This window comes from Panthera pardus, unplaced genomic scaffold (assembly GCF_024362965.1).
Source record: "Panthera pardus isolate Hobbes unplaced genomic scaffold, ASM2436296v1 HiC_scaffold_2, whole genome shotgun sequence".
Classification (NCBI taxonomy): Eukaryota; Metazoa; Chordata; class Mammalia; order Carnivora; family Felidae; genus Panthera; species Panthera pardus.
In genome coordinates this window covers 25,913,801-25,928,469 of record NW_026526765.1, presented here as the reverse complement: position 1 = coordinate 25,928,469, position 14,669 = coordinate 25,913,801, and the positions used below count along the sequence as shown (strand labels likewise).

General features: G+C 35.8%; 1 protein-coding gene across 4 annotated transcripts in view; it reads left to right on the top strand.

Moving 5' to 3' along the window:
- The window catches only part of ZFR (zinc finger RNA binding protein), an 83,787-nt gene that overhangs the window by 21,265 nt on the left and 47,853 nt on the right, over nt 1-14,669 (top strand). For 3 of the 4 annotated variants that reach the window (XM_019450699.2, XM_019450698.2, XM_019450702.2), the window contains 5 exons: nt 714-858; nt 2,826-3,044; nt 10,489-10,736; nt 13,485-13,676; nt 14,188-14,479. In XM_019450699.2, the coding sequence (XP_019306244.1) occupies nt 714-858; nt 2,826-3,044; nt 10,489-10,736; nt 13,485-13,676; nt 14,188-14,479 (1,096 nt within the window). The remainder of the gene's footprint in view (nt 1-713; nt 859-2,825; nt 3,045-10,488; nt 10,737-13,484; nt 13,677-14,187; nt 14,480-14,669) is intronic. The other variant, XM_019450703.2, reaches the window with a different exon arrangement.

Genomic DNA, 14,669 nt, shown 5'->3' with positions numbered 1-14,669 from the left:
ATATTCCTTCTAAAGTATATAAATTTATTTTGTTCAGTAATGAATTGACATGTGAATCATAACATTAGTATTTTCTGTTACTATTGGGCAAGTTACTAAACTCAGAAATCCTTTTGCCATGTGTGATTGTTTTTATTATGTCCAGAGACACAATATAATAAATCCATTGTTTTTAATAGGGTGTATGCAACCCATCATTTTCTGGGCCTTGCCTATTTTTTCAGCCTTTCCACCTGCATATCCCACCTCCTCACTTTATGCAGTGCCAGAGTTCACCCAGCTCACCTTGATCTTCACTGCTTTGGAGACTTATATACAGTGTTCTTTCTTCCTGGAACCTGAGTTCCCCTTTCCTCTCCACCCAGAAGCTGCTACTCATCATGTTGTTAATAGTGATAAAGAATGAAAAGAAAGCCAGAGCAGTCAAAGCTTAGAACACACAGGAGGTCTTTACTATGAGATCCATTTTTAAAGATAGGCATTATTTTTAAATGCTTCAGTGATTTTTTTCTGATGTGAAAGTTAAACATGCTGCTTGAAATGGTTTTGACCTTATTTGAAGTCCAAAATGATTGCCCTTTGTTTTGAATTTGATTCTTATACATAGGCCTGTAGTTAGTTGTTTTCCTTTATTACACTTTTATATAGTAGAGTTGGGTTTTTTCCCTGCCACTTCACTTACAGGAAGACTTTCTTTTATTGCCTTTCTTTAGGACTCGTACTCGTATGTAAGATCCACCGCTCCTGCTGTAGCTTATGATAGTAAGCAGTACTACCAACAGCCAACAGCAACGGCTGCTGCCGTAGCAGCTGCTGCCCAGCCTCAGCCTTCTGTTGCTGAAACCTACTATCAGACAGGTGGGTTTTATTAGCATACAGTTTCATTGAAAACTACTAAAATAAATTGTTCACTGTGTTTAATGAAGGTACCCTTTTGAGTTCATCTAAGCTCATTGTGTTACATTACTTAAAAAGAAGCAGGTTTTAGCCTTGTTCTCTGTTCTGCTGTTGTAATGCCTTTGAGTACCAAAGAGAGAAGGCCATGGGGACAAATCCTAATCATGCCCTTTTCTTACAGTTCTCTTCCTGCTGTGAAATAAGCTATACAAAAGGAGTTATGGTGATAATTTCTGGCCACATTCTTATCTTCACTAGAGATGCTCAGAACATATTGCTGCCTGCCTTTGTGTAACCAGTGGAGACCCTTTGAGGCCCCCCCCACCTTTTTAAGTTTTTAAATTTATTTTGAGAGAGAGAGTGCAACTGGGGGGAACAGCAGAGAGGGAGGGAGAGAGAGAATCCCAAGCAGCCTCTGTGCTGTCAGTGCAGAGCCCCACACAGGGCTAGATCTCAAGAACTGTGACCTCATGGCCTGAGCTGAAATGGAGAGTCGGACACTTAACTGAGTCACCCAGGCACCCTGAAGATGGATTTTTTTAATAGAGATTGAATTGAAAAGTTTTAAAAACAGCTGAGTTCAGAAAACTAAACAGTTCATTTATTTTAATTGTTTTTGAAGGACTGTGAGAGTGTGGGTAGAACCTTGGATTAGGAAAAAGTAGGACTAGCCTCTAGTACTGACTTTACCACTAATGTGGGTAGTGATTTTTACCTCTTTTCGTCTCTGTTCTATTAGTAAGTGAGGTAGTTGATCCAGATCTCTCTAGGGTACTTCTAGTTCTCAGATTTTTATGAGTCTCTTAAAAGTGGTATACAAATATTTTTATAGTTATGACTGATTTTTCTTATAGTTTGTTCTCTAATGATTGGTGAGTACACTGATCTGTAGTGAACTTCCTAGTTAATTATCAAAGTTAGATTGTATTTAAGAGTCAGAAGAGCCTTGGTTTAGTCTTGGGTCTGATATTGACTATGTGACTTGTAAGTCATTTAGCTCTTGGACATTAATTTCCTTTTGTAAAATGTCCTGATCTGTGTGTTGTGTGGATCAAGTTTCATACTACATGTAGATAACAGTTTTATAAACTGAACTGCTGTTTATTTAAGGTGCCTTTACTAAACTAAGCATAAGGTACTGGCCCTCTGATATTTGGGCCTTTATCAGGAATTAGACTTGTATGCCTTAATGGTTGTTAATAAATGATTAATTATTAATTTAGGGCTTAATAATAAGGTTCCTAAGATTCCTAAAGCATGCGGTTTAAAAAAACCTTAAAACATAAAGTTCCTAAGATTCTTAAAGCAAAATAAATATTTTGAACATGGTCAAAGGCAGCAGAAACCTGAATATTAGCCATTTGAGAACAATTGCACTCAAGCCATTGGACATTTGAAGATTTAAGTCAGTGTTACCTTATGAGTTGAAATTAGACTGAAGTTCACTATGGATGAATTAATAAAAATGTGATTAAGTATATTTGAACAAGTTGACGTAATTAAACAATGAAATTTTTATTGTGAATTGAAATACGTATTTGAGGCTCGCTATTCCTAATATTAAGCATAATGCTCAAATTAGACTGACTAGCCTAAATACACACACACACACACACACACACACACACACACACACACACCTTTTCTAAAAACGTTATTTAAGTAGTACTGCTATTCAGTTAGTTGTAAATTTGGACAGAATGCCATTTTGGAAATATATAGAAAGCATCTGAGAATGGGATATTAGATGAATTTATATAGATGTGTTATTTAATTGGTAGTAAGAATTTCAACCCTTGTGCTAAGAAAAAGCTGCTAGCATCAAATTTACAGTTGATGTTTATACTTAGTTTATCAATATCCTTGAAAATTAGAAAAAATATCAAGGTACACCCTTCTAATTTTCTGATGTCTCTTTCCCATTTTAGCCCCCAAAGCAGGTTATAGCCAAGGTGCAACTCAGTATACACAAGCCCAGCAGACTCGACAAGTGACAGCCATAAAACCAGCCACACCAAGTCCAGCTACCACTACTTTCTCCATTTATCCTGTATCTTCCACCGTACAGCCAGTAGCAGCTGCAGCTACTGTGGTGCCATCTTATACCCAGAGTGCTACTTACAGTACCACGGCAGTTACTTATTCTGGTAAGATGGATAAGCTGTGTTTAAATGAGTAAACAAATAAGTTACTAGAAGCTACCTTGTTTTATGGAATGATCTTCCTCCCAGTAGCCAGAATTGAATTAATTGATAGTTGTTGTTATATGTGCATAATGTAACAAATAGACCGTACCCTAGGTTGTATTTTTGTTGGTGGTAGTGTTACTGTTTGTTTCTTTTTTTATTTTTATTTTTTTTAAGCTAGGAGATTTTAACAATGTAAAATGCTCTTTGGGCATTTGAAAGGTAGTCATGAGTCCTGGGCCTAGCATTGCAGTTAGAGAAAATAACACCTAGTATTTTACGTGGTTATTTTTTTTTTTCCTGACTTTTCCAAATGAATTTGAAAACTTAAGGTTGACATTCAGGGACTACCACTGACAAATTGTATTTATTTCAGCTGTGTCAGGGAGCTGTTTCTTTATCTTTATTATCAGGAATAAGTAATCTTGAAAATATTAGGTAGCTTTTGTAAACATCCATAAGATTGTTCTGTAACACATGTCTCTTAGAAGGACAGAGTAGCTTTATTTTCCTTAAATAATCATATATTTTTTTTATTATCTTATTAAGGAAAGTATGTGTTTCCTTAAGTAATCATTATAGTGAGAGAAATATAATCACTAAAATCTTACTTATGTCCACTGCTTTTCTCATTTCTAGCTGAGGTACTTTGCATTGTTTCAGTGATTAAAATCATATGTTGTGGCAGCTCTTTCTGCCCACAGGTCCTGTCCCCGTGCTTTAATAAAACCACCTTTTTGTATTGGGGGAAAAAAAATGACATGTTGCTTTTTTGTAGATCCGTAACCTTGCATTACTGTATGGTTTGTTTTGTTCTGCAGTTTATTTCTTAATACCCCCCATCTTGTTCCATGGAGGATTTAAAGCAATATGGGCAATTTTAGTTCTTCTTGATACTTTGTTGTAGCTTGGTGTTAGAAGACTAACTACAGAATTTAAAAAAAAAAAATTTTTTTCAGAGTTTTTTGTTTTTTTGTTTTTTTTTTTTAATCTCTTACCCTATGCAAAATTAAATGCTTATGCTGGGTGCTAGGGATATAATGGTGAGTTAGGCAGACATGGAGTATTTAGGAAAACCTTTTTTTTCTGGGTGGAATACAGGATACACGAGGTAAATCTCAAGATATGAGGCTAGAAATGTCATTGTGAAAAGCCTTGTAGGCTCTGTTATAGTCTTATGGGCCAAAAGGGTGCCAAAGAGGAAATCTTAAGAACAGGAGCAGTAGGAGCAGGTTTTAAGTTAACTGTGGCAACCATGCAGAAATGAATTAGGAGTGAGGAAATGTTATTATTCCTAGGTCTGTGATTCCTAGGATTGCCAAGATACAACTTTTCTGCCTCTCTTTATCTCTGATTAATAAGTTATAACTGCGTATGGAATTATTTCAGTGGAATCTGACTAGACACATTTTAAAGTTTTGTTTTTCTCTTTTTGAGAGAGAAGGTGTGTGTGTGTGGTGGGGGAGGGGCAGTGGGGGGGTGGAGAGAATCTTAAGCAGGCTCCATGCCTAGCACAGAGACCAATGCAGGGCTCACTCTCAAAACTGTGAGATCATGACCTGAGCTGAAATCATGAGTTGGACACTTAATTGACCCAGCCACCCAGGTGCCCCTGGGCACATATTTTTAAAATGTCCACATTAACTTCAGCAAAATCAGGAGTACAATAGTATTCTTTCCTATTGTTGCTTCTCTCTTACATGTTCTCCTCCCTCTCTTTTCTCTCTTCCATTGTCTCAGTTGCTTGAAAAAATCTTACACAGGATGAAGTTAATTGTTTTTATTTACTGCTATATTACATGAATAATACATGTAAATACATTTAAAACTAGAAACTATAGATAAAAAAGGAGAAAAAATTAAATCATTGGACATCTACTCCTAGATACTTCCTGCCATTAACATTTTGGTGCATGTCTGTCTTTTCTTCATGGGAATATACATATACAGTATATACCTTTTTTTTATAAAAAGGAATTTGTCTAATGCATATTATTTTGTTAATTGGCTTTTTTCTCATTGTGAATGTTCTTTCATGTCATTAAATTAAAATATATCATCCTTTTGATTTGTTTTTCCCAACTTTTTATTTTAGAAAATTTTAATTTTGCAGAAAAGTTGAAAAAATAGTACAAGTGTACTATATACCATTTAACTAGATTTATCAATTCATATTTTATCATATTTGCTTTATCAAAACACATTTTCAAATGGTTCAGCAGCATATTTACAAGTTGCAGATGACCTGGTGCTTTGCCTAGAATTTTTCAGCATGTATTTCCTAAGAATAAGGGCATTCTTTTACATAACCAAATGCAAATATCATAAAACGAAATTGAATATGGATATTATCTAATTTCTTTAATTGTTCTCAAGTGTCTTTTATGGCTGGGCTTTCTAGGTGTTTGGTGTGTTTGCACTTTGTTTTATTGCTTTATTTACTTATCTATTTATTTATTTAATGTTTGTTTATTTTGAGAGAATGTGCACAAGCAGGGGAGGGGCAGAGAGAAGGAGACAGAGGATCCCAAGCAGGTTATGTGGTGTTAGCCAGAGCCTGATGCAGGTTTCCAGCTCAAGAACTAGGAGATCATGACTTGAGCCGAAACCAAGAGTCAGGTGCTTAACTGACTGAGCCACCCAGGCTCCCCATTTTTTTTTTTTAAGTTATTCTTTCTTTCTTTTTTTCTTTAATGTTTTAATTAACATTAATGTTTTAATGTTTATTTATTTGGGTGGGGAGGGGGAGGGAGAGAGGGAGACACCGTATCCGAAGCAAGCTCCTGGCTCTGAACTGTCAGCACAGAGTCTGACGCAGGTCTCAAACTCAGAAGTCATGAGATCATGACCTGAACCGAAGTTGGACATTTAACCAACTGAGCCACCCAGGCACCCATGTGCTTCATTTTAAATTCAGATTCTAATCAAGGAGCATGGATTGTACTTGGTTGTTATACCTTGTTAGTTTCAGTTTTCTTTAATGTAGAATAATCTCCTATTTTTATCTTGTCTCTCATAACCTTGACATTTTTGAAGAGTTCAGGCCAGTTGTCCTATAGAATATCCCACAATCTGGATTTTTCTTTCTTTATGCTTAGATTATGACAGCTTTTTAGTCAATAAAACTACCTAAGTGAACTTTTGTGTCTCATCATATCAAGAGCACATAAGTAATGTTATAAATTCTGTGTTGGTGATGCCAGCCAGGTATAATGACTATCAGATCTCTCCATTTTAAGGATACCTTTTTCACTTTGTAAGTAACCGAGTAATCTATGGGCCTATTACCCAACTACTCTTCACTCTATGGTGTTAGATCCTTTGAAAATCTCTTAACTGAATCAAGGTCAATGATGGTGGATGTAAAATCCTTTTACATTGATTCTTAGCACTCTTCTCTAAGGAAGAGTCCCCTATTCCTTCTTTTTTAGTATTACTGTGGACTCATTCTTTTTTATTCATTGTAGTATAATCCATTATTCTCTTTTTTCTTTTTGAGGCACACATTTTCCCAAATTTGGCCAATGGGATCCATTTCAAACTAGCTCCTGAGCCTTTTGGACTTGGCATCGTTATTCTTTGAGCCCCTATTTCGTTTTTGGCACAGTAAGATATTGCTGATACATACACTTAAAGCATTTCCTGCCCGAGTCTCACAATCAGCTATTTCACAAAGGAGCTGTGATTTCTGATATAGTATTTAGAAATCAAAATCTACGTTTAGAAGTACGTAGTTTTTAAGGGGTGCGTGATATTTTGTTGTATGGATGTACTATATAGATTTTAGAGTTTGTGTCTTGGGATGCTTGGTTTCGTATTAGGGAAAAGCTAAGAATGACATTGAGTTAAATAATCCTTGTATGAAAAGATTTGTGTAGTTGTCCGTTGTTTTCCTAAGATAAATTCCTAGAAATTCCTGTTGTGTCGAAGGGTATGCACTTGAAAAAAATGCAGTAATACACAGTGTGAAATTGTCATCCAGAAGAGTCATTATTAGGGTGTCTAAGTTCTGTATATGCAGTTTTATATCAGCTACAATTTAGGTTAGCTATTTTTTTGGTGTCATTAAGATGAGTTCTAGAATATTGGTATGTACTAAATGGTGACTTGTAGCATGCTGAGTTTTCTACTGAAGTGGTATGTTTTTGTTTGTGATATCTTACACTTAAAATTTCAGCTTATTTAACTTACTAATTGATAAGCATTTTATTTTATTTATTTATTTATTTTTTTATTTTTTTTAATTTTTTTAAATGTTTTTATTTACTTTTGAGACAGAGAGGGACAGAGCATGAGCAGGGGAGAGGCAGAGAGAGAGGGAGACACAGAATCTGAAGCAGGATCCAGGCTCTGAGCTGTCAGCACAGAGCCGGATGCGGGGCTCGAACTCACAGACTGTGAGATCGTGACCTGAGCTGAAGTCGGAGTCTTAACCGACTGAGCCACCCAGGCACCCCTTGATAAGCATTTTAAATAAGAGTACTTTTTAATTGAAACTGTCTTAGCCCTCAAAAATTGAGCTTTTACTTAAAGATGCAGCCTTATATTTGTTTTTCTACAGTGCTTTTACAAGAAATGTACGATTGTTTGCAAGTGTTCATAGGAGATTAAGTAGTAAGCTATAGTTAAGCTTGCCTTATATTAGTTTTAGACTACATGTGTACAGATGGAGATTATTTTGTAAATAGTAAGCTTAACCTGGTTATTTTTGTGGTTTAGATAACTCAGTGTTTAAAGTATTTCACAATCTCTTAGCCTCAGTTTTCTCATCCGTCAAATAAGGAGATACTTGCCTTAACACACCTGTTTTGAGACTTCACTGTGTCTGGAAAACTGCCTGTCATACTGTGGATTCTCAATTAAAAAAAAAAAAAAGCAAAAAACTGCAAGTCCTGGTCATCCAGCATTGTAGTATGCTGTTGCTGTTACCCTGTTTTTTACTTTATGATACATAATTCATGAGGTTACATTTAAGTGGCATTTTTACAGTTTCTGTATATAACAGCTAGTTATTTAGAAAATATCTATTGTAAAGATTCATACAAAAATCATGGTCCTAGCCAGTTTTAATCTAAAGGTAGCTTTAACTAGACAATTTAATGGATTTTAAGAGTGATATTTAAACTATTATTTTGAAGATACTTGGCTGTGAACTTAATTATATTTTTCTATCACATTCCTAAAAAATTCTTTTATTGTTTTTTATTTATTTTTTGAGAGAGAGATAGAGAGCAAGCTGGGGAGGGGTAGAGAGAGGGTGAGATACAGAATCTGAAGTAGGTTCCAGATTCTGAGCTGTTAGTACAGAGCCCGACGTGAGTCTCAAACTCACCAACTGTGAGATCATGACCTGAGCTGATGTCAGACACTTAACCGACTGAGCCACCCAGGTGCCCCTCTTCTATCCCATTTTTAAATAACAAAGGACATTGGTAAAACTGACCAGAAAAGAGTTTATTGATCTATATAGGTTTTCCCTTGGTCATTTACATCAGTTCTCTTTTTTCTTTCTTTTTAAAAAATGTTTGAGGGAGAGAGAGAGAGAGCATGTTAGCTGAGAGAGAGCATGTTTGAGAGAGAGAGAGAGAGAGAGAGAGAGCGCGACCGACCCAAGTAGGCTCCAAGCTGTCAGCACAAAGCCCGGCGCGGGGCTCGATCTCATGAACTATGAGATCATGACCTGAACCGAAATCAAGAGTCACACACTTAACTGACGAAACTGCCCATGCGCCCCTACATCAGTTGTTTTCTAATTGTTTTTTTTATCTGATCATATTCTTAGTATTGATATACCTACCTACTTCTCCCTACTTTTATTTTTAGATGTTTTCTTCTCTTACTACACTTTCTTTCTTTTTTTTTTAATGTTCACTTATTTTTGACAGAGACAGAATGTGAGTGGGTTAGGGGCAGAGAGAGAGAGGGAGACACAGAATCCGAAGAAGGCTCCAGGCTCCAAGCTGTCAGCACAGAGCCCGACGGGGGGCTCAAACTCACAAGCTGTGAGATCATGACCTGAGCCGAAGTCAGATGCTCAACTGACTAAAGCCACCCAGGCACCCCTACTACACTTTCTATCTTTAGAAGCATTTATGTAATTTAATAACCTGACAATAAAACTCTAGGAAGCCTTTTCATGCAAGTTATTTGGTCTCTTTTCTAGATATTTCCAGTTTCAGATGCCATGATTCTGATTTCCCATGCATCTTAAAATCCTCACCTTTCTAATTAATGTTTTCTTCCCTGCATGTAGATGCCTTGGAGCTAGTGGGTCAAAAGTCTTATTTTTTTTTTTTCTTCAATAAAGCAGTCTGCATTTGAGACATCAAAAGTTCAGTTTTCCTCAAGTAGTTCTTCTGTGCCACCTGGCAACCAGGAATCTTTTTCTTGAGCCTTACATGACTCTTTTTCCACTCATTTCCACTTCAGAGAAAAAAGAAGTCTTACTGTAATGGGGTAAATAGGGAGTCCACCAAATTTCCAGAGATCTTAGTTTAGAAAGGGGGTAAGTTTTCTAGTTTTGAGGTCATTTTATACAGCAGCTTTGTCAAATTTAAAACTTTTATAGATTTTTAGGTCTATAAATCACTGAACATAAACAACGTGTATATGTATTATGTTTATGTCAGTAACAAGCTTCGTGTTCTTATTCATTAGACTTTGAACAATGGACATGGATAGAATCCATACGTTCAACCAGAAAATATAGTGCTTTTGTCTCTTTTGGAGGATGAAAAACAGTGTATTTGGTCCTTAAGTCCAAAATCTTCCGTCTGTTGTCCTGTATATTCATCTAAACTCTGGTTCCATATCACAAACTTCTGCTAGGGTTTATTCACCTTACTTCTCCAAACCAGCTTCTGTCAGCCACTTGGTTTTATCAGTTGCACAGCCCATCAGTCAATCAGTGGATTTCAAAATCTTGGTGTGTTTTCTGTTCTTTTATTTCTTCTATTCTCTTAGCCATCAAGTATATAAAAATCTTACTTTCATGAGTTTCTTTTTTTCCTATTAGTATCTTAGTTCAGACTCTTCCTCAAATTCAACCCTTCCCAAATTGTATTCAGAGGAATTCTTTTGGGAGAAATATTAACAGATTCCGTGACCATGTAACTTTATCACTCTGTTGTAGCCCACCAACTGAACTATATGTTTTTGAAGGCAAAAACCAAATCTTAAACTTTTTCTATGCCTCTGTAACGCCTGGCATGTGTTGAGTTAAAAACTTGATTGACTTCTATAAAAGGAAGATAAAGATTTTTCCAGGTTTTGTGAGATACATATTTGTAAATATGCACACGTAAACCTACCTATATTGGCGGAATTTATTGAATTTAAATTCATGACATTTAACTTGGCCTTTTGTAATTATTTAACATAATCTTTGTTTGATTTTATTTGTAAGGTACGTCTTATTCAGGTTATGAAGCAGCAGTGTATTCAGCTGCATCCTCCTACTACCAACAGCAGCAGCAGCAACAGAAGCAGGCGGCGGCCGCAGCAGCAGCTGCTGCTGCAACAGCTGCCTGGACAGGGACCACCTTTACTAAAAAAGCACCATTCCAAAATAAACAACTGAAACCAAAACAGCCTCCCAAACCACCCCAGATTCACTATTGTGATGTTTGTAAGATCAGCTGTGCTGGACCACAGGTACTTAACGTTGTATGTTTTACCATGAGTCTTCAATGGGTATTTTTGATAGTTAAGTATGGTTGATATTCTAACTCTTATGCTTACAGAGAAGGTTTACATTTTCTTTCCTATTAGCTTTTAGCTAACACATACGTATTCTCCTAAACAGTCATTTTCAAGGAAGTATTTGTACTGACACATAAGAATTCTAGTAAGAAGAAATTTTAAAAATGATTATGAATGTTAATGAAAAATGGGCAAATTGTACTTTTTTCCGTAAAGATACTTTGCTCTTTAAAGTAAAACTTAAATTTAACTTAGAAGCCTTACACTCAGATTAATTGGGGCTGGGGGTAAGATTGAATTTTTATTTCTCTTTTAGCATCCACAGCTTGCTTAACACAGTTGGCTCTTGATTTCCTTAGCTTTTCTTTGAGGTCCATTTTGAGTGTATGGATAGAATTTTACACCTGAAAAAGGATGACCATAGAGAGAATTCAGCTTTACATACTTGCATTAAAGATGAGAGGACTTTGTCAAGTGTGCTACTTTTTTGGAGCATATAAATAGCAGAAGAAAATTGTCTTTCTGAATTTTAAAAATTCTTAAAATAAATTTTTTTCTAATCTGTAGTTTGCAGGGTAACATTTCTAATAAGACTGATTTTTGTATATGCTTTGTAGAATATTACTATTGCTATATAATATCTTCCATGAGGGAATAGGAACTTTGGAAACAAGAAAGATGTGGGGAAGTGTCTTTTTCAGAAATATCAACTAAAGAAGCATAAAGTAAAGCATAAAGTAAAGTATAGTAAAGCATAAAGTAAAATCTTTATGCCCCCCCCAACCCCCATTTTGTTTTTTTCCTGATTGCTGCAGTTTAAAATGTGTGATTTAGGCATGAGTGTTTATAAAATCTAGTATGTTCAACTCTTATCCCAACATAACTTGTTAATATTTAAGAGTGTGTTTTTATATAAAATTTTGATAAGCAGTTTGGCAGATAAAAGGCTTATTGGAAAGGAACAAACTTTGACTCTGTAGTAGTTTCTTTCAGTTACATTGTTTTCCACTCCTGCCCCACCTGTGTACATTCTTGTTAATACTAGATAAGTTCTACTTTTAAATACCTATTTTTTAAGATTATTTTAAATTGTCAGTATTTCCTGTGTTACACCAAATTAGGAAATAATTGTGGAATATTTAATATATGTGACTAGTTATGTAAAACCTTTTTTCTCTCTATTTTGAGTGTGATAGGAAACAGTTTCATTGTGATTACATGGCTAGGGGAGAGGGAACAGGTGGGAATGTTGGTGTTGGCCCAGGATTAAACATGGAAGGAGGATATCCTACTCCACGATGGCTGTTTAGAGGAGATGATGCTATGAGTGGCCTAAGAGATGTTTTGAATATGTGATGTACATATAAAAGGATAGAACATAGCTGTAGGATGACAGGTGAAAAGCAGCATTTTAATGAGTATATATAAGGCTGACCATTGTCTAGATTGTTCTGAAAGAACAGGCCAAGCAGGTCAGAGGGCAGTGCCTTAAGGGGCTGATGAGCCTTAGGGAAAAATATCACTGATATTGTAAGTTAGAGTCTAGGTGTAGACATAAGGAGGGAGAATAAGTGGGTTCAGATTTAAGGGGCCATGGTTCCCAGTCCTGGCTCCACCATTGTGTGGCTTTGGGCAAGTTGAAGGCCTTTACTTCTTTGGGCTTTTGTTTCCTCACTTCTGTGATAAGGACGTGCCCTAAATAATTGAGCCTCAGAGTGCTTCATGGAGCCAGTTCAGGCCACTGCAGATAACGAGAAGAATCAAATGGCTGGGTCTTAGGTCTCCCTCTTCTGTTTCAAAAACAGAACAACTTTCTCTACTTCTGTATAAGATTTCACTTGGAGAAAGGATTCTCTTTTTTAAAAACTAGAAAATCACTGTTTTAGGTTATCTTTAAAGTCCCATCCACCTCTGTGATTCTATGATGAAAATACAATTTTTTGCTACTTATACATCTGTCTTAAAAACAATTTTAAAAATAAAACATGAAAGAGGAACTTTTGGCCCCACTCAAGACAAAGCAAACAGTAGTCCTTAGTAGCCTCTTCACTTCTGCCTTCTTCACAAATCTGCCTTCTTTGATCATCTGATTCCAGACAATTTTTTATACACAATTTCACTATTTTGTTGGTTAGAATTACAATAACTTTTTCCTTGCAAATATATACAATTTTGGCTGTTACCTATTTTAAATAGGCTTTTGTTCGGGATGGCATGGATTCTATGTGAAAATGCATTCTAAGTAGAAAAGTCAGTTTTATAAATAGACATACCTGTTTGTAAAGAGTCTTGTTACCGTTCCATAATTTTTTTTTCATGATGTAGATACAGCCCCCCCATCTTAATTCTATAATGAAAATAATTTGTGGAACGATCACTCTGTCCATGATTATACATAAGCAGTAAAAGATGCAGATTCTTAAAACTGAAAGTGATGTACCTTCTATTGATAATGTGGCTAAGTATGAAAGGCCTTTGTAAATCAGTGTTAGATAAATGTATTCTTGGTAAACAAAGTGCAGAGAACCACAGATAAATACAGATAGATAAATAGATACGGAATCCCACATGCTGTAATTGCTTTTACAGTTGTTTAGTACTCATTCTTAAATGAGTATTAGAGATTTGAGAATTGAATATTTTAAATGGTTATAGATAGAAAATTAGCAAAGCAAAATTTATCCTTTTTGTTTGAAACAGACTTATAAAGAACATTTAGAAGGACAGAAACATAAAAAAAAAGAAGCCGCATTGAAAGCCTCACAAAATACCAGCAGCAGCAACAACTCTACTCGTGGGACTCAAAATCAGCTACGTTGTGAGCTCTGCGATGTGTCTTGTACAGGAGCAGATGCATATGCTGCCCACATTCGTGGTGCTAAGCATCAGAAAGTAGGTGTTTTTTCCCCACACACCCTTATGTCTTACTCTCTTTTCTTTTACTTTTTCAATGGAGGGTTTATAGGTGACTTCAAAACTTAAAAACTGAGTGGATTACATGCCTTGTTTATATGTTAATATATATAAAAGTAATATCAGATACTCATTGCTTAACGAGAGAAAGACTGTAGACCTTTTTTCTTTAAATTGAACTCGATCATTTATTCTGCCAATTGGAAATTTGTTGTATGATTATTTGCCTCCTCTTGTCATACTTAAATCTAGGTTGGTGTGCATGTAGCCAAGTTGATTTCATCTTCCTCTGCCTTGGTTTCCTCACCTAGTGCTAGATGGAATATGTATCGAAATCTGCATCACAGAGATTTGTTTTGAAAGTGATGAGTTTTGTGTATAAAAATACGAAAATATAGTTCAGATTTTCATTGTATAAAATCTTTTAGACAAACTCAAAAATCTACACTTTTTGAGTTTCCTGACAAATAAATGTGCTTTTATTTTGTAGGTGGTTAAATTACACACAAAACTTGGTAAACCCATTCCTTCAACAGAACCAAACGTTGTTAGCCAAGCTACTTCTTCAACAGCTGTGTCTGCTTCAAAACCAACTGCCTCTCCCTCAAGCATTGCAGCAAGCAATTGTACTGTGAATACTTCATCAATTGCAACTTCTTCAGTGAAAGGTCTTACAACTACAGGAAACTCGTCTCTTAATAGCACATCCAACACTAAAGTATCAGCAGTGCCTACAAATATGGCTGCCAAGAAAACCTCTACACCCAAAATAAACTTTGTTGGCAAGTACTGAAGATTCTCTGTGTTCCTCCTAACTCTGTCAAAGTGATGTTTCTTCTCCATTCCAGAACTAACCCATCTGCTTTACGCTCTTGTATCCATCTCCTCCTTTCTTCTCTGGGACCTTCTTTAATCACATACCTGTTCTTTTCTCTTGAATTTTTAAGCAATCCTCAATCTTCTAATGGTTTC